This window comes from Poeciliopsis prolifica, unplaced genomic scaffold (assembly GCF_027474105.1).
Source record: "Poeciliopsis prolifica strain line A6 unplaced genomic scaffold, Auburn_PproV2 SCAFFOLD002, whole genome shotgun sequence".
Taxonomy (NCBI): domain Eukaryota; kingdom Metazoa; phylum Chordata; class Actinopteri; order Cyprinodontiformes; family Poeciliidae; genus Poeciliopsis; species Poeciliopsis prolifica.
In genome coordinates, this window is record NW_026562377.1 from 20,075,429 (window position 1) to 20,097,482 (window position 22,054).

Below are 22,054 nucleotides of genomic sequence, written 5' to 3' on the forward strand. Positions count from 1 at the left end.
TCTGATTGGCTGTAAAGTGGAGGAGCTTTTTTTTTTTTTTTTTTTAAAGGAAAAGGTAGGGTGTGGTCACGTGATCTGGCGCTGTTCTCTGCTGGATTATTGCTCCCTGCAGGATTTGTTAGGTGTGGGCCGAGCGTTACAGGTGGACCGGAGACGCACGGAACCTGAAACAATCGGAACCGAGTCAGTCCGCGAGGAGTTTCCATGTAGATCCCGGCAGCTGGAACACTTGGTAGGTCCGATCCGATCCGATCCAGGGACTTGCGGACTTGTTTGTGTCCGTGCAGGTTGGCTCTTCTCTCTCTCTCTCTCTTGTCTCTCTGTGTTATTTTTGGTGCCGTTTCCACGGAGCCGCTGGGCATGTGGGGATTTAAACCGAGGTGCGGATGGGATACGCGCAGCGCGCCGTCTATTCCCGGACTTATTCTTGACAGATTACGGGATAAAGTAACCTAATAATAGCAGAGGAGTGAGCAGCAGTGGGATATGCGTCCAAAAACACTTGGCGGCACTGTGGATAGTTTTCCAGTGGGAGACGCGCTCAGAGCAGAGCTGGACACAGATTTCTCCTCACACGCATTTCTACCTTCACGATGTATTTTTTCTGATATAATCCTATATTATTATGATTATTTTTTATTTTATTTATTTATTTTTTTGTGTGAAAACATCACATTCAGTAGATTTGGTTTTCTGACTTTGATATTGAGGGAGAATTTAAAGCTTCTGCTCAGGTTTTGTCCGTCGCACTTATTCAACTCTTCTGATGGAGTTTGCCACCAGCTAAACTTTCTGCTTCATTTTGTCATGTTATTGCACAGCATCATGCAGTCGAGTTAGAAGAGACACCGGCATACGTGCCTGCTTCTGGCGACGTCACAAAAGGCAACCTTCGTCCGAATAATCCAGATGTGTTTTAAATTTATTTTATTTTATTTATTTCTACTCTCCATCCAGTCAAAAGCAGGGTTTGCACACCAAAAATGTGATTTGTAAATTTATACAAATTACATTACATTATTACATTATTATTACATTATTATTACATTACATTAATTTCATCATTTGTGTTTTTATTTGGTTCTCTTTTGACAAAAATGGTCATCGGTGTATACTTAAAATTAACGCAGTTACGCAACTAATTGTGCATCTGATTGTACCAAAAACACAGTTGTTAATGGTAAAAGTATGAGTTAATACAATCTCAAACAACCTTTTTGCCTAATTATTTTTAAACCAATTAAACCACTATAACAGGTTTATGCGGTATCAATAAACATTGCATTTCTTGTTTGACTTTTTTCTTTTTTCTTTTTTGCAATATCTGAAGTTTTTAAATATAATAAGTAGGTAAAATCTTTTGGAAATTTTGGGCCACTACATACCTTATCTCAGTATCATTTCAACGGTTTCTTTTTAGATGAAATCATATGGTTCGACATACAACTCATGAAAACGTAGCAGCTTTTGGAACGGAGTAGACCAAGCTGGAAAAGCCTGATTTCACTATCAAAGAGCTTCAGTAATTATTTTGAGCCGAGTTTTGGAAACCCACAGGGTGTGGTTGATTTGTTTTCATTAAGATGATTTTCAGGTCCCCACCATGTTTCCTGTTGAACGACTGCATCACCTGCCAAGGGGAGAAAAAAATAAATAAATAAAGTAATTGCCCGTCAGTCAGAAGTAAGACGTTCTTTGTGTGTGCTGAGGCAGCATGGCTGTGACGTTTTCTAACATTACACACAGAAACCAGACGGACAAAAGTCTCCAGGCAGGATTTGAAACAACTCCAAAGCAGCAGAAATGCCTCAAACATATTGCCGTATCTTTTTGAATAATTCTAGCTGATCAGCTCGACTCCTGCGCCTCTTTGTCAGTAACCAAAATAACCATGAAGGAGACGCAGCTCTCTTTTTAAAAATGCATTTTGTAAAATCCTGCAATAAAAATTCACGCCTGATATTTAAAACATTTTTGGACAGTTACATTTCTACACAAAGGATCAATTTAACACCATATAGTGGAAATGTTGTGGGATGATGTAAATCTGTACGGGATACATTAAGTGTTGCACTTTCTCTCGGGGGACAATGGCCCAGTTTAGCTGTCGCCCTGCAGCTCAGTGGGCTGACATCAGTGTGTGTGTGTGTGTGTGTGTGTGTGTGTGTGTGTGTGTGTGTGTGTGTGTGTGTGTGTGTGTGTGGAAGCACAGCGGCGCACAACTCAACGTATCATGTACTGGTACTCTGTGGTCTAGCTGGAGATGATGCATGCTGCCGCTGTGCAGAGGGGGGGAGAGGTTTAGTTTCCTGATGCCGCAACATCTTAAATGACTTCTTAGAAGTCATCTCGATCTGGCAGACCCATCAGACTCACGTTGTTAAGTGGTTTCCAGGTCTCAGATGAGTGAGAATCACAACAGTAAGGGGGGAAAAAAAAGGTTGGGGAGGAAAGAGAAAAACCTCTTAATGGTGTTGTTTGTGTGTAAATTTGAACTCATAAACCCAGCTTATAGCCTATTAAGCAGTTTCATCTGGCATCTTTTCTCATGCACTGATATCTAAATGAGTCAAAACATGTTTTAGTGACTGATGGTGCCAACTTTCAGTCTCTGCCACTGCATCTGTTATTGTAAACTCATTCCTCACCTGAAAATGGTTCATTGACTCCTGCACTTTAAATGTCTACTTGCTATCAATCTTTAGCCAGGAGACCCAGCTAAAGATCGATAGCCGGGTAATTAATCATGACAATCACATTACGTTCACTGTGGAGGGAAATCGGTATAAACTACACTTATTCGTGTTGTTCTGTTTGTAACTTGGCCGGTCGTCGTCGTCGTCGTCAGTGTTTACTGACGTCTTTATCAGTTCTGGTTTCACAACTGCTCAACTTCGTTAGAGATGAGACGGCAGAGAAAGTGCCAGAGCCAGTTTGAGTTTTCACCAGCGGTAATCCACTCCTGACCCTCCCTGACTTGTCGGTGCGCACTGCCAGCCAGCTGGCTTAAAGAAAGCTATTACTCTTCATTGCTTGCATCAAAAAAAGTTGTTGGTCGAGTCATCTTTTAAAAAAATATAATGAACATCAAATGAACATTAGCAACATATGCTTAGGATGTAAAACTGCAGTTTCCATTGAATTACCTGCAGCAGATTTTTCCTCTGATGTTCTTCTTCCCTCTGATTGATGCATTTAACTGTTTATTGTAACTCTGTTTTATCAGCAATTCAAATAACTGTTGTGTATTTTTGTCAAGCTGTGATGATGAAAACCTTTTGCTGGAGGTTGTCATCACATGCAGACCCAGCAGGCTGACTTTATATTTTTCTTTCCATGGCTCCCTTCTCAATCCTGACATAAATCGTTGCTCCGCCCGATCGAAAATTTTAAACTGTCACAATCCCCAGATTTTGTTTTCTGGTTCTTCTCGTCTGTCACAGGTTTGCCCTGCGGGATTTACACTCCTGCTGCGACTTGTCTGGGTGTGTGCGCGTGCGTATATGTGTGTGTGTTTGTGTGTTGTTGTTTTTTTTTTTTTTTTTTCCAAAGGACGTTTACACTTGGGCAGGCTTGTCTTATCAATGACGAGCGATTTGTCAAAATAAGAGGAGGATCTTATTCAACTGGTTGCATTTCTACAAGACCTTGTTGTCTTAATGCAGTAATGACTGTTAGTTGTCTGGTGGCTTAGAGCTAATGATACGTGTCGCAGCAGGCCAGGAAGATGTGTGCGCACAGCGTGTTTTTAAAGGATTGCCTTCAGCTCGCCTGCACATCAAAATAAAACCTGACAACCTGCTGTCATTATCATTACTATTATTATTATTTCACAAAATCCGAGCTTGCCTTGCAACAATACGACCCGGATTTGAACCGGGTTGTGTTTTCCAGTGAGCGTTTCACAGCGGCGTCTGTGACAAGAGTGTCAGAGGTGAACTCCCTCCCCACAACAGGCTTCCTGTTTGGGCCCCGGTGATGGAACAGTGAACCAGAGCCAACACGCCAGCGGGCCGGCCGCCGGCCTGCCAGCGGACATCAGCGTCGGGCTTGCAGCCAGGCGCACGGGGCCCGAGTTAGAGAAAAGCAAGAGATCCAGGGGTGGCCTCCGACCTGTGGAACAGTTGATCGTGTAAATCAGTCACGGCCTCGCCCCTGTGACGCAGCGCAGTGCAGGTACCCCGTATGAAGACATCGTACTCTAAAGCCTGTGCCTACGGTGGCGTGACTCACTCCAGCTGTTTGACTGTTAACACAGTATATGTGTGTTTTGTTTTTTTTATCTAGACGTGTTGTGACTCACATGGTTGGCAACACAACGTGCGTGTCAGAACACGTTTCAAGCCCGCTCTGTGTAGTTTTCTGTCACAAGCAGCAGGTTGCCAAAGTATTTGTACCCTTTGAGGTTTTTGTCGGCTTTTGTTTGGGTTTTTTTGTGAGGCAAACCAAGAAGAATTGGTGAAATTGTGTGAAGTAGAAGGAAAAGGTTGCATGGGGATTTGCAAAAGTTTTGCAAATGGAAATAATAATAAAAAAAAAAACCCAGGTGTATACGTTTATTCAGTCCGTTTTATAGGGTAGCAAGTTAGAGTCTGACATTTTTGACGATTCAAGGCCAGTCAGATTGGACAGTGGTCTGTAAATTAGCAGTTCTTTAAATCTTGCTTCAGATTCTCCGCTACAGAATGGATGCTATACACGAGGTTTTGTAGAAGAATAATAAAAAAAAATCACATGCCAGCTCAGGTCAAAGGTCTGCACTTCTGAAATTGCATGTGACAAAATAAAATGGTGGATTTTTTTTTAAAATTTAACCATAAAACAAACTTTTATTGCGGTAGTTTGTGTCACTCTAGACATACTTAGAAGGCAAATGTTGCTAATCGCTGGGTCAGGTGGACGGCCATGTTTGCAGCTGTGCCGTGCTCTTTCTATTTTTGAATGTTGGATTGAAAATTACTCCATGAGAGCAATCTCTTGGGAACTGGTGGCACTCTGTCTTATTTAGGGGCATCGCAGTAATGCACTCCGCACTTTTCAATTCCACCTTTACATTTATCCACTCACATGAGAGTCTCTGAAGTCCACGGTTGCAATGTGACAAGACGTGTAAAGGCTCAGGCGGTATGGGACAGTTTTCCAAAGCGCTGCGCTTGAACCTCAAGGCTTTCTGTAGATAAAGCGGAGGCTATAAATATCATCATGCTTCAAGTGGTCGGAGTGTGGAGAGATACGGCTGCAGGGCTTCCTCAGACACGAGTTCATGTGCAGCACACGTCTCGATGTTCAGCTCACCCACCAGCGGACAGGGGGTGAGCTGGCATACGGCAGAGAAATGGTTTTAGTCACTCTCTGTTTTGTTGTTTTGCTCTCACTTTTAGAAAGTCCATTCTTCCTTCGGAGTGAGCCGCCACCTTTGTTGACAGGTTTTAGTTTAAAGTGAGAGTTTATTGTCAGGCCTGACAGCAGGTTTGACTGGCTACGCAGGAATCAGCATTGAACTCAGACGAGCGCATCTGATTAGTGTTGCTTTGCTCTCTGAGGTGCCAAAAAAAGAAAACATGATTAAAATTGGAAAAAAACAAAAACAGGAAACAAAAATAAATCATTATAGTACAGCTGTCTGTCGTATTTTTTTACATTTATTTTTTTACCCTTTTTAAAGATTTCCTAAAGCCTAAAAATATATTCATCTTTTATTGTAGAAGCATAATATGACTCTTAAAAATGTGGTGTGTCTGGGATATAAAAACTAAGAGTGAAGTAAACCACATCACTTCCAATACGAATACACGGGGAGGACCTGTGATGCTGTGGGCCTTGAGAAGCATGGTCCAAAAAAATACCACTTTTACTTATTAAGAATACGAGGACATATTGGTTCAAAATATGTTAGTCTCTCACTGACAACTAAAGGTGATATTTCTTAACTGTTTCTTTTCCACCATTGAACAAATAACTAGTTATGTACACAGAAATACTTTGCTCAAATCTGCAGGTCTTTATTTATGAATAGCTGGATTCAGACATTAAAAATACATTTTTATTAATTAACTTTTCTGAACAGTTTTAGCAGTTTTGTCTGATGAAGACATTGCATAAACTTTTTTCACAATGTTTTGACTTCATGGGTGGACCCTTCCTGATTAATTAACAGGGGGGGGGGGAGGAAGAGAAAAAGGAAGTTAAATAAAACACTTTTAAAGAAATGCATTGCACAATTGTGGGATCAGAATCTGTCTACAGAAAATGTCAAAGATCTGGGAGACGAAACTTTGTCGCCACTCGGAATAGGAATTGGTGCTGAGAAGGATTTTTTAAAATTTACTACAAGGCTCAATGTGTTTAGAAAGTCCTGAAATTATATTTCATAAAAACTCAGAAGCGAAGCTAAATGTGCTGTTTTTGAATCGGGCTGTGAATTATTCTGTTGCATCAAGGCTTTCTTGACGTTGGCACCAGTGACTGTTAACAAAAGGTGAACAAAAGTCATTTTCTCGTGAATAGTATCTGGTTTCCCCAGTGGAAAAGGTATTGCTGGTAATCTAGCAAAACTCACTTCTCTGGAAAATTACAGCTGCTGCCAACTGTGTCAACCTGTTTTTGTTCTTTTCTCAGAAAATAAAGTTCTATCATCTCAGTAGTATTGGTTAAGTGAGCCTAACGCCAAGTCACAACTGTAGCTGGTGGAGGTAATTAAGTATTCAGCAGTAAGAGGCGATCGTGTTTCCTTTAGCAGGATGAAGATCTAAAGAAAAAGACATGTGACACTTCATAAAAGCTAAGATTTCATCCCCGGTCACATGTGGTTTCAAAGTTATGGCTCATTCATAGTTAGTTGTATAATACACGAAGAATGACAAAGCGGTAAAATAAAACCCCAAACGCTCCGGAGTCGCTTTGTGGAAAATGTTAGCGGTGGTTGAGAGGAAGTTAAACCTGCAGCCTAAAACAATGACAGTCTATGGGAACCAAATGTGAGTCAGAAACAAACAAAACTGCACTGAGCTCACTGTGAGGCCTCACCTGACCTGACGAGGTCTGACTCGGCGTCTGACCGAAATCTGATGCCAGCACTTAAACTGTGGCTGCTTGAATTCAGCCTGAAGTGCGAGAGTGACGCGTCGATGAGGTGTCCTTTAAACAAAAGCGTCCCTTCGAAAAGTCCAAGAATTAGAGTTCCTGAGGCAGGTGTCAGATAAAGTGTGCTGTGCTGTGCAAAAGTATTCACACCCACCGCATTTTACTGGGGTTTTATGGGACAGACCATCACAGAGTGAGTGCATTAACGTGACCAGGACTCAGAGACAAAATTGCTTCAATGGCTTCAATTGAGGAATTTGACTAAAGTTTTCAAGCACTAAAGGTGTAGGGAAATAAGTATGATTTTATAAACCTTTTTTTGGGAACATTATATAAATGTATTAGCAGCTAAGGTTTTTTTTTTGGAAAATAACTTGGCATCAAGAAAAATAAGACTTGATGTGATGATGCAGAAATGCTTATTTTCTTTTGGTTTTCAACAAAGGCTCCCCATAAAAATCAGAAATTTGTGGTGCGAATTCGTATTCAGCCACCTCTACTGTGACGCCCCTAATAAAAATCAAGTGCAACACATTATTGCACTTTTTATTTGCAAAATCTAAATCTGAATTGCGTCATAAATACTCCCATGCTCTGAACATCTCGTTAAGCACCCATGGTCGAAAAACGTAAAGAGTATAGCACAACTGGAAAAATTTCTAGTCAGAGTTTTTGGGAAGAAGGATGGAGCAGAAACTGCTACCGAGGTTCACCTTTCAACATCAGCAATGATGTCAAACAGAAAACCGGAGCTACAGTTTAGCTCAAAGTATATTTTTGTGTTGTCATGGTCCAGTTAAAGTACAGGCCTCAATTGAGAACTGCTGATACAGACGCTCATTATCCAGTCTGAGTGGATATGGAGGGAACGATTTCAGTCTCTAGATGTGCGAGAGCTGTTAGCGACACACCCCAGTGGATTTGCAGCTGTAATTACAGCAAACAGAGGATCTGCAAATTGTCACCTTACAGACTTGGGATATTAATGCATGCCACACTTGTCAGATTTTCTCAACAAAAGAGAAAAAAGTGGGAAAGCACGTATAGTTTTTCTTAAATGTTTCATTGCGTTGGTGTAAAACGTGGAATCCCGATGAACGCGGCGCTGTGTTTTAGTTTCAGCTGCTCACGACTGACATGTGAGCCTGACGATAAACAGAGGAGAGGAGAACAGGGGTCGGCTGCTCCTCTGTCATTGCAGCCATTCCTACCTGTCTGCACCATGTGGGGGAAAAAAATAGAAATAAATAAAAAAGCAACACGCAGTGGTTCACTTCAGCTGTGGCGCTCGGCCGCCTTTCAGGACGTCGGCGCTCTGACGAGATGAGCTGTCCTGCACATGTGGCAGCTTGTCCCATTGTGTCAGCCGACAACAAGGGCGGGAGCGCGGTGGTGGTTAGTCACAAAACACACACCGAGAGCAGAGGCAGTCGGGTGGGGAGCGCCGAGTGTGTGCACTCTTTGGTTGTCGTCTGTCGAGGAAACTTGAAATCTGTCGCTTTTGCCGTCTGTCAACAGGCGAGGGCTCGGCGGCGTGTTTCAGAGGCAGCATCTCTGTCGCATCCTCCCTACGTTTTCCCCTGGGAGCAAAAAAATTAAAAATAAAAAAATAAATCGGCAACAGTTGCACAGCAGTCATGTGAACCTGCAGTTTCTGAGCACACAAGTTTGTATTTTTGTTTTTTTCCTCCACCTTTTTTTCTTCTCTTCTCCCCCCCATCGACATCTGCTAACAAGTCAGCTTTGTTTATGTGTGTGTGTGTGTGTGTGTGTGTTGGTGTGTGTGCTGGGATAAAGGGCCTTGATGAATTTTGAATGAGGCCGCGCTGCACAGTTAGTCAAAACAGATTCAAACTCTTGGAAGCAGGGGTAACGCTGGCGCGGCGCGTGGCCATGATCTGCATGCATCATGGCCCAACCTAAGCTGAGCCCCCCCCTCTAACCCCAAACCCACCATCTCTCTTCTCTCCTCTCTCTGCATCTCAAACCCCGCAGAGCCCAGAGGAAGCTGCTTCTTATCAGGGAGGGGGGGAGGACAGGAAGATGCTGTGAGAGCTGGTGTTGGTGGTGGGGTAGGAGGGCAGAGTTTCTGCAGATTTTCACTTGACATGGGCTTCCTTTGTGAGGCTGACTTTCAGCTACAGCTGTACGCGCTGCCAGACTCTTAACAAAGTTACATTTGTCTCAGTTCGCTCAGTTCGAGGTTCTGATAAATTCGGCGAGAGAGACATGCTTTTCCAGGACGTCGTCCTTTTCTTACGGCGCTTTTTTCATCTTCTGAGCCTGCTGTCATTTTCCGCTCCAGTTTCGGTCATTTCTTTGTGTCTTTCTGGGTTTAATCCGTCTCCTTTGAGAGGGTCCTGAAGTCAGGCTGGATTTTCATCTGCTCATGTGGTGCTTTGCAAAAAGAGCTCGAGCTTTTCTCCTTTTGGCCAGGAGAAAACTACAAACTTCAGTGTTTTATTGAGAGTTTTGAGTGACAGAGCAACGACAAGTGGGCATTTATTGTCATTTATATGGTAAATTTCTTAAGGTTTTGATGTGTTGTTCTCACGATAAATTCAGATAAATGATGCTAAAACCAAAACCGTTCATTATGTTGGGATTATTTTCACTATTTTTCACTGTTTGGTCAATAAACAAATTCTTGTTCACTTCCTAATTTGACTGAGCTTGAGCTGTTTTGTACAGAACTGGCAAACATCTCGTCTCTAAATGTGGTGGAGACTCATCTGGAGAGGCTTGTTGCTGCAACGCAGAGCAGGGCGCTTTTACAAAGCACTGAGTCAGCCACACTTTCCACATTTTTATTTGTGAAAAAACAATATTTAAAATCATGTAGAATTGTTCTTTCTGTTGCTGTATCACATAAATCCTAATAAAATGCAGACGGATTTGTGGTTTAAAGGGTAAAAATACTGGCACGGCACGTCCATTCGTTTTTTGGGTTCAAGCTTTGTCGAGGACAGGAAATCAGCTTCCTTGTTTCACCCTGGTTATTCTTCCTGCGTTGTGATTATCCACCAACATTCAAAAGCACATCACAGCAGAAAAAGTGAAGAGACATGAGGCGGAGGTGTAGGAGGCAAAGCTGCTGCCTTTTTCACTTTCTGAGGGAATATTTCTAAGAATTTCTTTTAAAATTCAGTGAGAAACTCTCTTTCTCTCACCCCCTTTGATTGTTCATAGATCTTCTTGTGTCTTTGGCAGAACCCTGAAAATGAAGTCCTCCGGCATCCCCCAGCACTAGCCGGGCAGCATGGCTCCTGCTCCTCCTTCCAGAGAGGACACCAGCAGCTCATTAGCTCTGCGCTGGAGGCTGACGCCGACATAGATACCCATCAACTTCTAACTGAACCAATTCAGGCCCGAGTCCTGGTCACACATCTAAATCAGCTGCTGACAGGATCCATCCAGACTCGGGTTTTTTCAACCATGCGCTACCTGTGATTTTTGGGCGTCAGAGCTGGACGCTGCGGCTCCTCTGCGCGTCGACTGACCCCGGACCCCGAGCCATGTCTCTTCTCTTAACTCTGAGCATCGTCTGTGGGTTGATGCTCCAGCATTATTTCAGTCTGCTCAGCGCTCAGTACTGCGTCCCACGGAAGACCGTCAACTACCAGAGTAAGTCACCAGCTCTCCATTAAACACGGGAACTTGGAGCAGTTTGATTCGCTGCATCCATTTGAATATTTTACGTGTGATGTACGATCCCATGGAAGGTTTTAGCTGCTTTATGTTCTTCTCTTTTCTGCAGCAAGTGACAAGTTTATTAATTTCTCAACAGATTTGCATTTTTTGCTGTGAGAGCATTTTTTATTCTCTTTTTTTTCTTTTTATTGTGAAGCAATGCAAAGTTTTTCTCTGCCCAGATCACCTGAATCTATTTAGAGAAGACGGGGTCTTCAATTACTCAACTATGCTGATCAGAGACGACCTGGGTGTGGTGCTGCTGGGGGCGAGAGAGGCCATCTACGCTCTGGATATCAACAACATCTCAGACCAAAAGGCCGCGGTGAGGACCTGTGCAGAGTTGTAATGTCTGGAGTAAAGAAATGTCTGCAGAGCAGTTTACATATTAACTGCATTTCCCACTATCTCGCTCTTTTTATGGCTTGGTGAAATGCTGCAGCAAGAAAGTCAGCCCTTTGTTGAATTTTATGGCATTTTACTGCAGTGATTAGAGCAGAAGATCAAATATTTAGTGAGCTACTCAAGGCTGGACTTGCCTGGTTGCTTGAAGCAGTTTGCAGCTTTTTTCTTTTTTTTTTTTGGAGACTTTGACCCCTTAGAAGTAGGTCAGTCTATGGTGGTGTGGAAGAAAACAATGGGAGAATTGACCTAAAGACTTTCCCATCGACTCAGGTTACTGAATTAATAAAAACATTACAAATGACGTGCTGCTGTTGTCATAAGATTTAGTCTTTATTGTGTTTTGTTTCCTCTTAATCCCTGAATGTTTTATGACCTCTGACACCTACATCGCAGGTGTTGCATGTTTGTCTCGTGTTGATTCAGGTAAATGTCCTAACATTACCTTCCAATCCGTCTGATAACTAGAGAGAGTACAATTTGAACACCAGCTCTGTAATTTATGTAGTTGCCACTTAAACGTTGCAGCATTGACTAAATATTAATGTTTCTCAGTGTCATTATACACTATGCAGACACTCTGTCTGCCTGGATGAAGATTCACTACCTCAACAGTGAGGTAAACTTGGACTGATGGTGCCCTGACCTCCTCGTCATGAGTTCATTAGCTGCTAATTGAACATTAAACTTTTAGCCCAAGATTGTGAAATAATCATTAAATATGAGAAAACGAATGAACAAGACATCACTGCAAAAAAACTGACAGGATTTGACGTTCCACTGATTCCTTTGACATTCCTGCCTAATGCATGTTTTGGAAACATGAGACAGGATCACAAACTGCAGCTGATTTGAATCAGCCAGTTACCTGTTCAGAGCAAAGTGTGGTGCTGAAAATAAAACTACATGAAAAAACTATAGTATATGTAAAAAAAACAAAAAACATCTAGACTTTTAAGAAAATAGAATAAAATGAAGTTCTGAATCTGTTTTATGTAATATTTTGCTTTTTAAGACAGTTTGTATTGTTGTTTGGGATTTTGTGCATGCTAAAAAAGAAAGAAGAAAAAATAGCAAGAAAGCTTGATGATGATGCAAACTGGCATCACTTTGAGCTCCACTGAAGTCAACAAAGCTGTAGACTTTTGCTTAGTTTCAGCAAATTCAAGCGTACCGCTGGTGTGGTTCGATCAGCATTCTGAGCGAAAGTGGGACATGCGCAATGACGGCCCTTGTTGTTAAAGACAAAAAAAAGGTTTTAAGTAGAAAATTGCTGCAGGGCTGCAAGACAACTACCGCATGCTTTGACAGGATCCCCTCTGTGTTGATGCAGGTGTATTGGCGAGTCACCGAGGAGAAGCAGAGGGAGTGCACATACAAGGGAAAACACGCAGAGGTTAGTGCTGCACCTCTGACGTCTAATTGTGGAGCGAGGATGCAACCTAAAGGACGGCCGCTGCCTGAAAACCGCCTGCTGCCTCGGGCACTTTCTGTTAATCATTTATATGAGAGTTTAGTTTTTTCTCTTCCTTTTCAAGTCCTTATGTCGAACTCCCTTTGAAGTCCTGTGCTTTTAGCTTTGAGCTGAACGTCCAAATAAAGACGCAGGGGGAATCCATCCGTATTCGCATCCTTGACCTTTCGCCCGTCAGCAGCTCGGCTCTGAGCAGCATGAAATGCAACTGTACATGTTTGGCATGTTTGTGATTTGAGGGCTGAGCTAACAAACGCCGACCTTGGCGTTCCCTCTGATGGGTTTTGTTGCAGGTGGAATGCCGCAACTACATACGAACGCTGCACAGAGTGAACGACACCACACTGTACGTTTGCGGCACAAACGCCTTTTCTCCAGTGTGCGATTATATGGTAAGTGTGCTTTATTGAATGCATTAGATCTATAGGAGTGTAAAACTAGGCCCTGAGATCTTTGATGTTAATCATTTAAAAATATCTGCCCCATATAGAGAACGGTTCAAGTTGCATAAAGTTTTGAAGAGAAAAAAAACTCTGAAAAATATTTTTTTCTTGCAAAACTGCCCCTGAAGCAATAAATTTCATGTCCTGCTTTTATTAGTCCACATTTCTATTGTTTCTGACTTCCTGTGGTGAGTCCCTTAGTTCATTCTGTGAGTGCACTGTTCTTTTCAAAAGTATTTATTTAGAGACTTTGGATGTTTCACATTTTGCCAAGTTACAACTTCAATCTGTATTTCATTGGAATTTTATATAATAAATGAACTTTTAGGTAAACATTCAAAATGCTTTCTGTGAGGTATCTCAATGGCGAGACCCCAACCTTGAGAAACCCTCTTTTCTCTGCCAGTTTCTGCTTGGTAAATGTCAATAAAGGGGGAAGAAAATTGTTAAAAAAAACAAAAAAACTTTCCGAAGCAGGATTATTAAACCAATTAGACCTGATGGGGAGGATAGATTGGGCCCCTAAGCGCTATTGCAAAAAACAACTGGCAAAATGTTTGACTCCAGAAACAAAAAGTTAGAAGTGGTAGCCAGTTCTATTGTATGCATTGACGTTTGTTGCAACAAAATGTGGGAAAAGTTCACATGTGAACAATGTTGCAAGTAAAGGTGCTAAAAGCATTTCTGAAAAATGCTCAGCTCTTTCTTTTTAACCAACTCTGAAGGAATTGCTTTAAAAAGATGAACACTGAAGCTGTTGGCAAATGCCAGTCAAATTGGAGACAGCAAATATTAACAGCAGCAGCGTTATGTAAGTAGCGCTGCCTATAAATGACTACATGCTTATTTTAATGAGATAAGAGCCAGTGCCTCGGTACGACTGCAGTCACTCACACACTCTATTTTTAGCAGCATTTGAGTGAAACTAAGAAAAGAATTGATCAGGGATTTGATGGATGTAGAAACACTTGTCAGCATGATCATGTTTTCATCCTGGCTAACTCTTGTTAGACACGGTTTCTGTTTTGGGGGCTGAATCGTAAGAATCAACGGACAAAGAGGCTATTATGCCGAAGCCTCGTTTTCACACCGACATGTTTGTTACTAGGAAGCTCTTCCTCTTTCCGATGCGAAATGGGGAGGAAACAACACGTTTCTTTGTTCTGCCCATTATTTTGATTTATGTCTTGTTTAATGCATTTTGGCAGCACATTCACATTCACATGGGGATGCTGTCTGAACTGGTTTTAAAAGTAGATACAGTCTGACACACAGGCATCATTAACCCCCCCCAAAAAAAACCCAGATCAATATCATCTGTTTTGTGCTTTGATTTAAAAATAATTTATGCTGTTTGACTTTGAAGTTAAGCTACTTTAGAGAATATAAACCTCCTTTATAATGAAGGTGAAGGACAAGGGAGAAGATGAGAGACGATACGTGAACATAAGAACACGCTCGAAAAACACAACGTTACATATTTAAAGTGATGTTGGCTTAATAACACATTTTAAAACTACTATTTAAGACGATACATATCCCCTGTAATTATTGATTTCTTCACATTTTCTTGGGTTGAAATGGTAAGAAAAAGAAAAAAAAGTGATAAAACTCAGTGACTGCTAACATCTTACAGAGATTCAGGGCCATTAGCCTGAAGATGCAGCTAACAGTAGCAGGCTTTAGGGGGAAAATCTTCATTCATTGTGATCTAAAGTTGTTCGGTTAAAACTGAAGTGTGCATAAAACTGAAGTGTGCACGTAAATATTCAACATCACTGGCTGTCCACATTTATTGGTGCCCCTGGTAAAGGTGCACATAATCAAAAATACAAATAAATTAATATTTCATTGACAAACTTGGAAAGTGGGGACATTATTTTCAACCTTTTTAGTCCTATAACATTTTCTGACATGTGAGCATTCAGAGAGAGTGATCTTTGTCCATAATGCTCTCTTTTCTTTAGCTCACCCCTCGGGCTTTCTGTAAAGTTTAGATTCGGATAGAAGAAGCCTGGTTGTTTATATTTCCGTTGTGTTTTGGCTCCGTCTGTTGGACCAATGTCACAGTGAAAGACCCATTTTGTGCTTCCTTGCACATCCCATCAGATTTTTACATACACTTTAAGACAATGGGACATTTTAAAGAGCTTGTGCACAGCAGGCCCGCAGCATCACAGTTTATCTACCGCACGAATGATATGAGGTTGAGACCAGGAGCGTTTGTTTCCTAAAAATGTCAGTCTTAGTCCATCTAACCGAGGGTTTTTATATGTACAGGTAAAAGTCCGAGCAGGGTTGTGTAAACTGTGACACAGTTAAGTACATTTATGCTTAGAAGAGGCTTTTTCCCATGGCGTCCATCTTAAATGTCTAGTCCAATGGTTCTCCAGGGACAAGCTTTGGAAATTTCTCCTCCTCACTGTGTGGTGACAAAATAAATATAAACGTAGTAGCAGACTGTTTGAGTCACGTCACATTCATGCCCCAAAGAGACGGGGAGTAATGAAATGCTAAATAGAAGTTCAAAGAAGCTCTGATTAACTTAAGAAAGTATAAATGAAAAAAAAAAATGCAATTACATTTTATTTCAAAGGGATTTCTACAGGTTCCCAATAATTGTGCCACTGCTGAGGTGGTATAAGACAATTATGTCTTGGGATTAAATTTCCCCCTGAATAATTGTACTCAAATTAAATAGTTTTTTTTTCTTCTTCTTCAGAGTGAGTTTATCCTGCTGCAACAGATTAAATGGATTTATTTTGAAAGTTTAAAAAAAAAATCCTTACCAGGGTGCCAATAATTGTGGCTAAATATATTTAGCTTATTCCAGTTATGCAACCAGGGAGCTCTTATTTTAACCACGGCTCTGAATAAAACGTTTTCCATCTTTGTCCTGTTTCTGTCCTGCCCTGCGCCTCTTTGTTTCCGACAGACGTTTGCGAATGGCCAGCTGACCCTGAAGGGAAAGCAGGAGGAGGGAAAAGGGAAGTGTCCTTTTGATCCCTTTCAGAGATACTCCTCCCTCATGGTCGGTGAGTGTCAACACAGGTCTGAAATGTTTCGCACAGCATCCGTGAGCCTCCTCACTCTGCATACAGTGCATGCCAACATGTCAACATGCAAAGTTCGCCCTGTTCATTAGCGGGTATATTAATGCTTCATTGTTTTGTTTTGATGAGAGCGGAGGACTTCCAGGAATGCTTACTCCTCTATTGTTCCTGTCCAACAGGAACTGAGCTGTACTCCGCTACATCTATCAACTTTCTGGGCTCTGAGCCTGTGTTTCTGCGCAGCTCCAACTTGGCTCTTCGCACCGAGTTTAAGAGCTCCTGGCTCAGTGGTGAGTTATTAAGTCGCTAAGTAAACCAATAAAAACATCTTTCAAATATGCATCTGGGTGTTTTCATTCGTGCTGCTGGGTTTTTATTAGTCATCGTTTGATTTTAGAGCCCAACTTTGTCTACATGGACTTCTTGGAGGAGAGCGTCGGCAGTCCCGATGGGGACGACGACAAGGTGTACTTGTTCTTCAGCGAGAACGCCATGGAGTACGACTTCTACAGAAAAGTAGCGGTGTCCAGAGTGGCCCGCGTCTGCAAGGTACCATGGCAAGGCAGCGTTGCATAAGAGCGCTGGAAGCGGCGTCCGAGCCAGGGTCGGGGTTAAACAGGCCAGCTTGTTGTTGTCTCTTGGTTTAGGGAGATATGGGCGGCCAGCGGACGCTGCAGAGGAAATGGACCTCGTTCCTGAAAGCCCGTCTGGATTGTTCCTTCCCTGAACCCAGCTTGCCTCCCATTGTCCAGGACGTCTTCCTGCTAAGGCACAAGGACTGGAGGAAGAGCGTCTTCTACGCCGTCTTCACACCTCAGTCGTGAGTGTTTGCTGCCGGAGCCACGCGCTTTTACGCCTTACTGTTGAATTTAGTTAATGCCAGGAGGCTGTTGATCTGTCAGACTGGAGGAAGAATCAAAAGCATGAAGCCGAATGACAATCTATAAATTATGGAGTGTGCGTCGGGGGAACTGGAGACAATTTGCTCGTGTTTACCCTGCATAATTCTCCGCCGTGTGTTTCAGGAGCTTGTCTCAGATCTCTGCGGTGTGTGCCTTCACCGTTGCTTCGATTCGAGAAATTTTCAATGAGGGAAAGTTTAAGACATCTGTTGCCGTGGAGACGTCCCATGTGAAATGGGTGATGTACTCGGGGGAGGTGCCGGAGCCCAGACCGGGAGCGGTAGGTGAACGGATCAACTCACAAATCAAGTTTGGGGTAAAAAAAAAAAAAAAAAAAACTTTTTTCATTCGCTGCTGTTTTCAGTGCATCAACAATATGGATCGTAAAAAGGGGATGAATCGCTCCCTGGACTTACCGGATAAAACCCTCCAGTTCATCAGAGACCGGCCCCTGATGGACGAGGCTGTCCGTCCGCTGACTGGGGGCCCGCTGCTGCTCAAGAGGGGAGCCTTACTGACCCGAATCGTGGTGGACAGCGTGCTGGCTCTGGACGGGGACACTTACAACGTCATGTTTATCGGAACTGGTAAAACAATTCAGCCTTACATAATATCTCGTCTTTTTTACAACCACAAACATGGAAGTCTTTCTGTTCTACACCAGCGTATAGAACGTGCGGTGTGTGCCTTCACCGTTGCTTTGAGAAACTTGATAAACTCACAGAAGTTTATCAAGTTTCTGTGTATTTTTTTGGGTGGTGCATCAAAAAAAAACAAACAGATTTAAAAGGCATAATGCGGTAACTCTGGAGGAGCTGCAGAGATTCACAACTCTGGTGACAGAAACGATTCATAAATCTGGCCTTTATGGAAGAACAGCAAGAATAAAGTTGAGGTTGAAAGAGAGCAATAAGGTCTTTTTCAAATATATAAGATTTCATACAGGAAACACTACAAACATTTTGTTCTATGGTGAAAAGACAAAGACTTGTTTTCAAAACAGTGTTGATGGGAAGATGGATGAAGCGAAGTTTCGGACAATTCTGGAAGACGACTGCAGAAAACGTTAGACTGGGAAAACAACGACACAAAACATGCAGCCAGGAATAACATGAAGTAGTTTTCACATGTCAGAATGGCCCTGTCAAAGTCCAGTCCAGCTGAGAAGCTGTGGCAAAACACATGTATTTTTATATCCACATATTAAATGCTCCTGATTTGTCTTCGTGGCAGAAAACGGCTACATTCAGAAGGCCGTCAACTTTGACGGAGAGATGTTCATCATCGAGCAGATTCAGGTCTATGAAAACCCAGAGGCCATCAAGGTCTTACGCCTCTCATCAAGCAAGGTAACAACGGCGCATGTAAACCTGCCGCAATAAGCAATTAATTGCATGATGAACTAAAATGAGTTTGATCATTTCTATTCTGATCATTAATGTTTTTTGAAGGGTAGGTTTGTTTACAGAAGCTTTATTGTCCATTTTGTGTATGGTTTTGTGTGTGTGTGTGTGGTTTTGTTTTTGTTGGATTTGTGGTTTTGTTTTTGTTGTTGTTGAATATTTAAAATATCTTCCAGTTCCAGGGTTGATTGTTATGAAATGAAAGTTTATTAGTCTTGCATTATTATTCCATTGTCAATATATCACCTGAAAACGATCTCAAAACAACAATATTATTGGTCATCGCCGTAATATCTGGCACAATTTACCTTCCAGCAAAATTTGTTATCGTGGCTAAATATTTCATATATTTCTGTTTCCAAAGGGTCAACTCTACGCTGGTTCTGAATCTGGTGTCGTCCAGATGCCGGTCAGTAACTGCAGCCGGTACCAGTCTTGCGAGGACTGCATCCTGTCCAGGGATCCTTACTGTGCCTGGGACTCGTCCGCTGAGCGGTGCTCCTCTGTCTCCGGTCTGTCTGCGTCTCCCGAAGCTGCAGTCCAGAGTCTGAAGGAGGGCAACGTGTCACAGTGTCCCCCACCAGGTGCATCCATCATGACTCCTGCCAGTTTTATGAGTGTTTGAGGGGCTGGGTTAACCTTCTGCTGTTGTGTGTGACGTTTACAGATCCAGTGCCAGCTGTGGACGTTGCTCTAATTCCAGGGAACAACATCCAGCTGCCTTGCCAGCGTCACTCCAACCTGGCGGAGGTCCACTGGAGGTTCTCTGACCTCCCTGTTTTATCTACACACAAATACTACATCTACAGCGACGGCCTCCTCATCCTGAACACGACCGCGTCGGACGCAGGCTTATATTTCTGTGACTCTGTAGAGCAGATCAACAGCAGGATGTACAACAGGACTGTGGCCGTTTATCATTTACAAATCTCCTCTGAGCCAGTCAGCCCCACTCCCGGCATAGCAGCCACAAAATACTTCATTCAAACTCTGAAAACGGCTGCAACTGGGTCACAGCCGGACCTGGAGAGCGAGGACCATCTGACGCCTGAGAATCAAAGCGACTCTGGGAGAATGAGTCGCCTGGAGGTGGCTGTGGCTCTGCTGTCGCTGCTCTGCCTCTCTCTCGTCGTCGTCATATTGTGGTTCTGGAAGCGAGGGCGCTGGACGTGCTTCGGGTTGGCGCAGCGGTCTAAAGGCGGCGAGGGGAAGCGGCCGTCGTCGTTGGACTACACGCACAATCAGAACAGAAACTCTGAGATTAAGCTCCTGGGGGCGGAGGCCAGACCCTGCACCGCCAACAACAATCACACCACTGTGGACTTCAAAAAGAACGGGGAGTACCACTTCCCACCCCTGGCCAACATTTCAAATCTGAACGGTCTGGGTTACATCCATGACGAGTCGGAGATTTGACTCTGCTGAGGCTCGCGCTTCCGTCCTAGTTCTGCATCGGTGCGATAATAACAAACTTGCAATATGTTGTTCAGGTACGTCTCAATAAATTGAAATTCAAACAAGAAGCTCATTTATTTCAGTAATTCAGTTCAACTCTGTGTAGAGTCATACTACACAGAGTAGTGTTTGTTTTAGTCAGTTTTGATAATATAATAAAAATAAGGTTTTTATTATTTATTATCCATCAATTGTCTAATGGTTGGGGTACTGGGCCCTGTCTCCAGTTATCATTGGGCATGAGTCAGGAACTATAATATAATGGCTTTGCACAATTGTTCCCAGGCTGTGACGATCCCCGTTGCGTTTCCTACAACACTTTTTCCTTCCACTCAATTTTCCATTAATATGCTTGAAAACAGTTTTCTGAACACTGGCTTTTAGTGGCTTACCTTCAATCAATGACTGACTCCTGAATAAATGTCAAATCAGCAGCATCTCCCATGCTTGTAGAGGCCACAGCATGATCTTAAAATATTTTTTTCATCAGTTATTACTATTACAAATGTCTTATTATCCCTAAATTACAAAATAGGTAATTGTACATGCATACTGTCCCTTTCTGAACCGAACTACTGAAATAGATTAACTTGCCAAAGATCTTCCAGTTTATTGAGATATGCCTTTAGGTGGTAAATGGGTTCCTGTTTCTGTCCTGGGTGATTTCCAATGTCTTTTCAGGCAGCTGATAATCACTAAAAAGACATTTATCTTGATAAATACCCACTCCAGAAATGTTTTTTACAGTCATATTTTTGTACAATCCCAATCTGTGAATACAATCTGTGTAATATTTCTGTACAGTCAAGCTTGTTATTTTTATTTTTGTGACTATTTATTGGAGGAAATTTCCATTTTCTATTTTTATCCTCTCTAATCTTTGAAATGAACATCTTGGTGACCGATCTCCAAGCCCAATTCATTTCATGGATCCAGCTGTATAAAATCAACAGGGGTAATTTTTTCATTGCTCTATGGTTGAATTAATCTTCCTGCCTCTACTTTTTCATCACTCATTCAGTAAAAAAAAAGCCATATGTAATTAACTACTTCTTAACAAAATTCACCATTTTGTTTTGGTCATTACATTCCCTTCCAGTAGGAAGGCTTGTTCCTTGTTCCTTTCGGTGGGGTTCACACATCTTTACTTCAAATTGTACATTTGTGTTAATCTGAAAAAGACAACGCTGTTGCAGGAATGTAGAGGTGTGGGTGTCAATTTCTGCAGGCATATCAATTGTGCGGTTCAGCATATGTATAAAATAAAAAAATAAGGGTAATGGGGAGTAATGGAAACACTGCCTTGTAAAAATGAATACGGAAATAAATGTTTTGATTTCCTTTTTCTTACAGTTGGGACCTTTGAGATTTCTCTTATTGGGGAGATTGTGATTCACAAAGACTTGAGAATAGAAGAGCATAAATCTCACTGTTCTGAGGTTATACAGTGACAAAAATCCTTTTTTTCTTTCTTCCACTCACCTACTTGAATCCATCTTGTTTCATCTCATGCAAGTGTTGATATAAAAGCGATGCGTCGAGAGTCTCATTAAATATTTACCAGCGTGGTATAAAGAAGTTGTCATGTACATCATTAGGGATCAAAATTGCTTCTGGGCAATTAAGAAAAAAAAAAGATTGCTGCTGTTGAATACATGCATTATTTCAATACTCTGTCAGCCAATTACAGCTGGTGCCACAAGGCTTAGAAAGACTGGCTCATACTGACTTATCAGTAATGTTTACAGTCCATGAAGCCTGGATTTGTTCCAAGTTTCAGACTCACTAAAGCATCCAGATGCCAGGTCTTTTTAAAGTTAGAAATGCAAGAATGGGACATTTTGGAACACTCTTCAAATTCTTTTCTCATGTTACAAATTCAAAAGTCATAGTAGCATATTTACTATTTATGACACACCAACACAAAGTAATACATAGTCAAAAGGCAGAAAATTAGGCATGATTTTGAAAAAAATAAAAATAATTAAATCTGCCTTAAGTCAACATTGTGTTGCAACTACACCTGTGATTTTTGGGGCGTTAAGTCTCTGCCAGCCTTACATATCTATAAATATTTACTCACTCTTCTGTACGTAATTTCTCAAAAACTAATTCAGATTGACTGGAAATCATCCATGGACAACAGTTT

The 22,054-nt window shown here is 42.0% G+C and overlaps 1 protein-coding gene across 1 annotated transcript; it reads left to right on the top strand.

The window, feature by feature from the left end:
* Positions 1-82: 82 nt before the first annotated feature.
* Positions 83-21,257, top strand: si:ch211-129c21.1 (uncharacterized protein LOC563087 homolog). The gene is made up of 14 exons (XM_055053922.1): positions 83-232; positions 10,294-10,707; positions 10,956-11,098; positions 12,509-12,571; positions 12,943-13,041; positions 16,028-16,127; positions 16,325-16,435; positions 16,543-16,694; positions 16,793-16,965; positions 17,171-17,327; positions 17,412-17,634; positions 18,281-18,396; positions 18,815-19,034; positions 19,118-21,257. Exons 2-14 carry the CDS (start codon positions 10,599-10,601, stop codon positions 19,864-19,866), a joined length of 2,415 nt encoding a protein of 804 aa, XP_054909897.1. The 5' UTR covers positions 83-232; positions 10,294-10,598; the 3' UTR covers positions 19,867-21,257.
* The last annotated feature ends 797 nt before the right edge of the window (positions 21,258-22,054 follow it).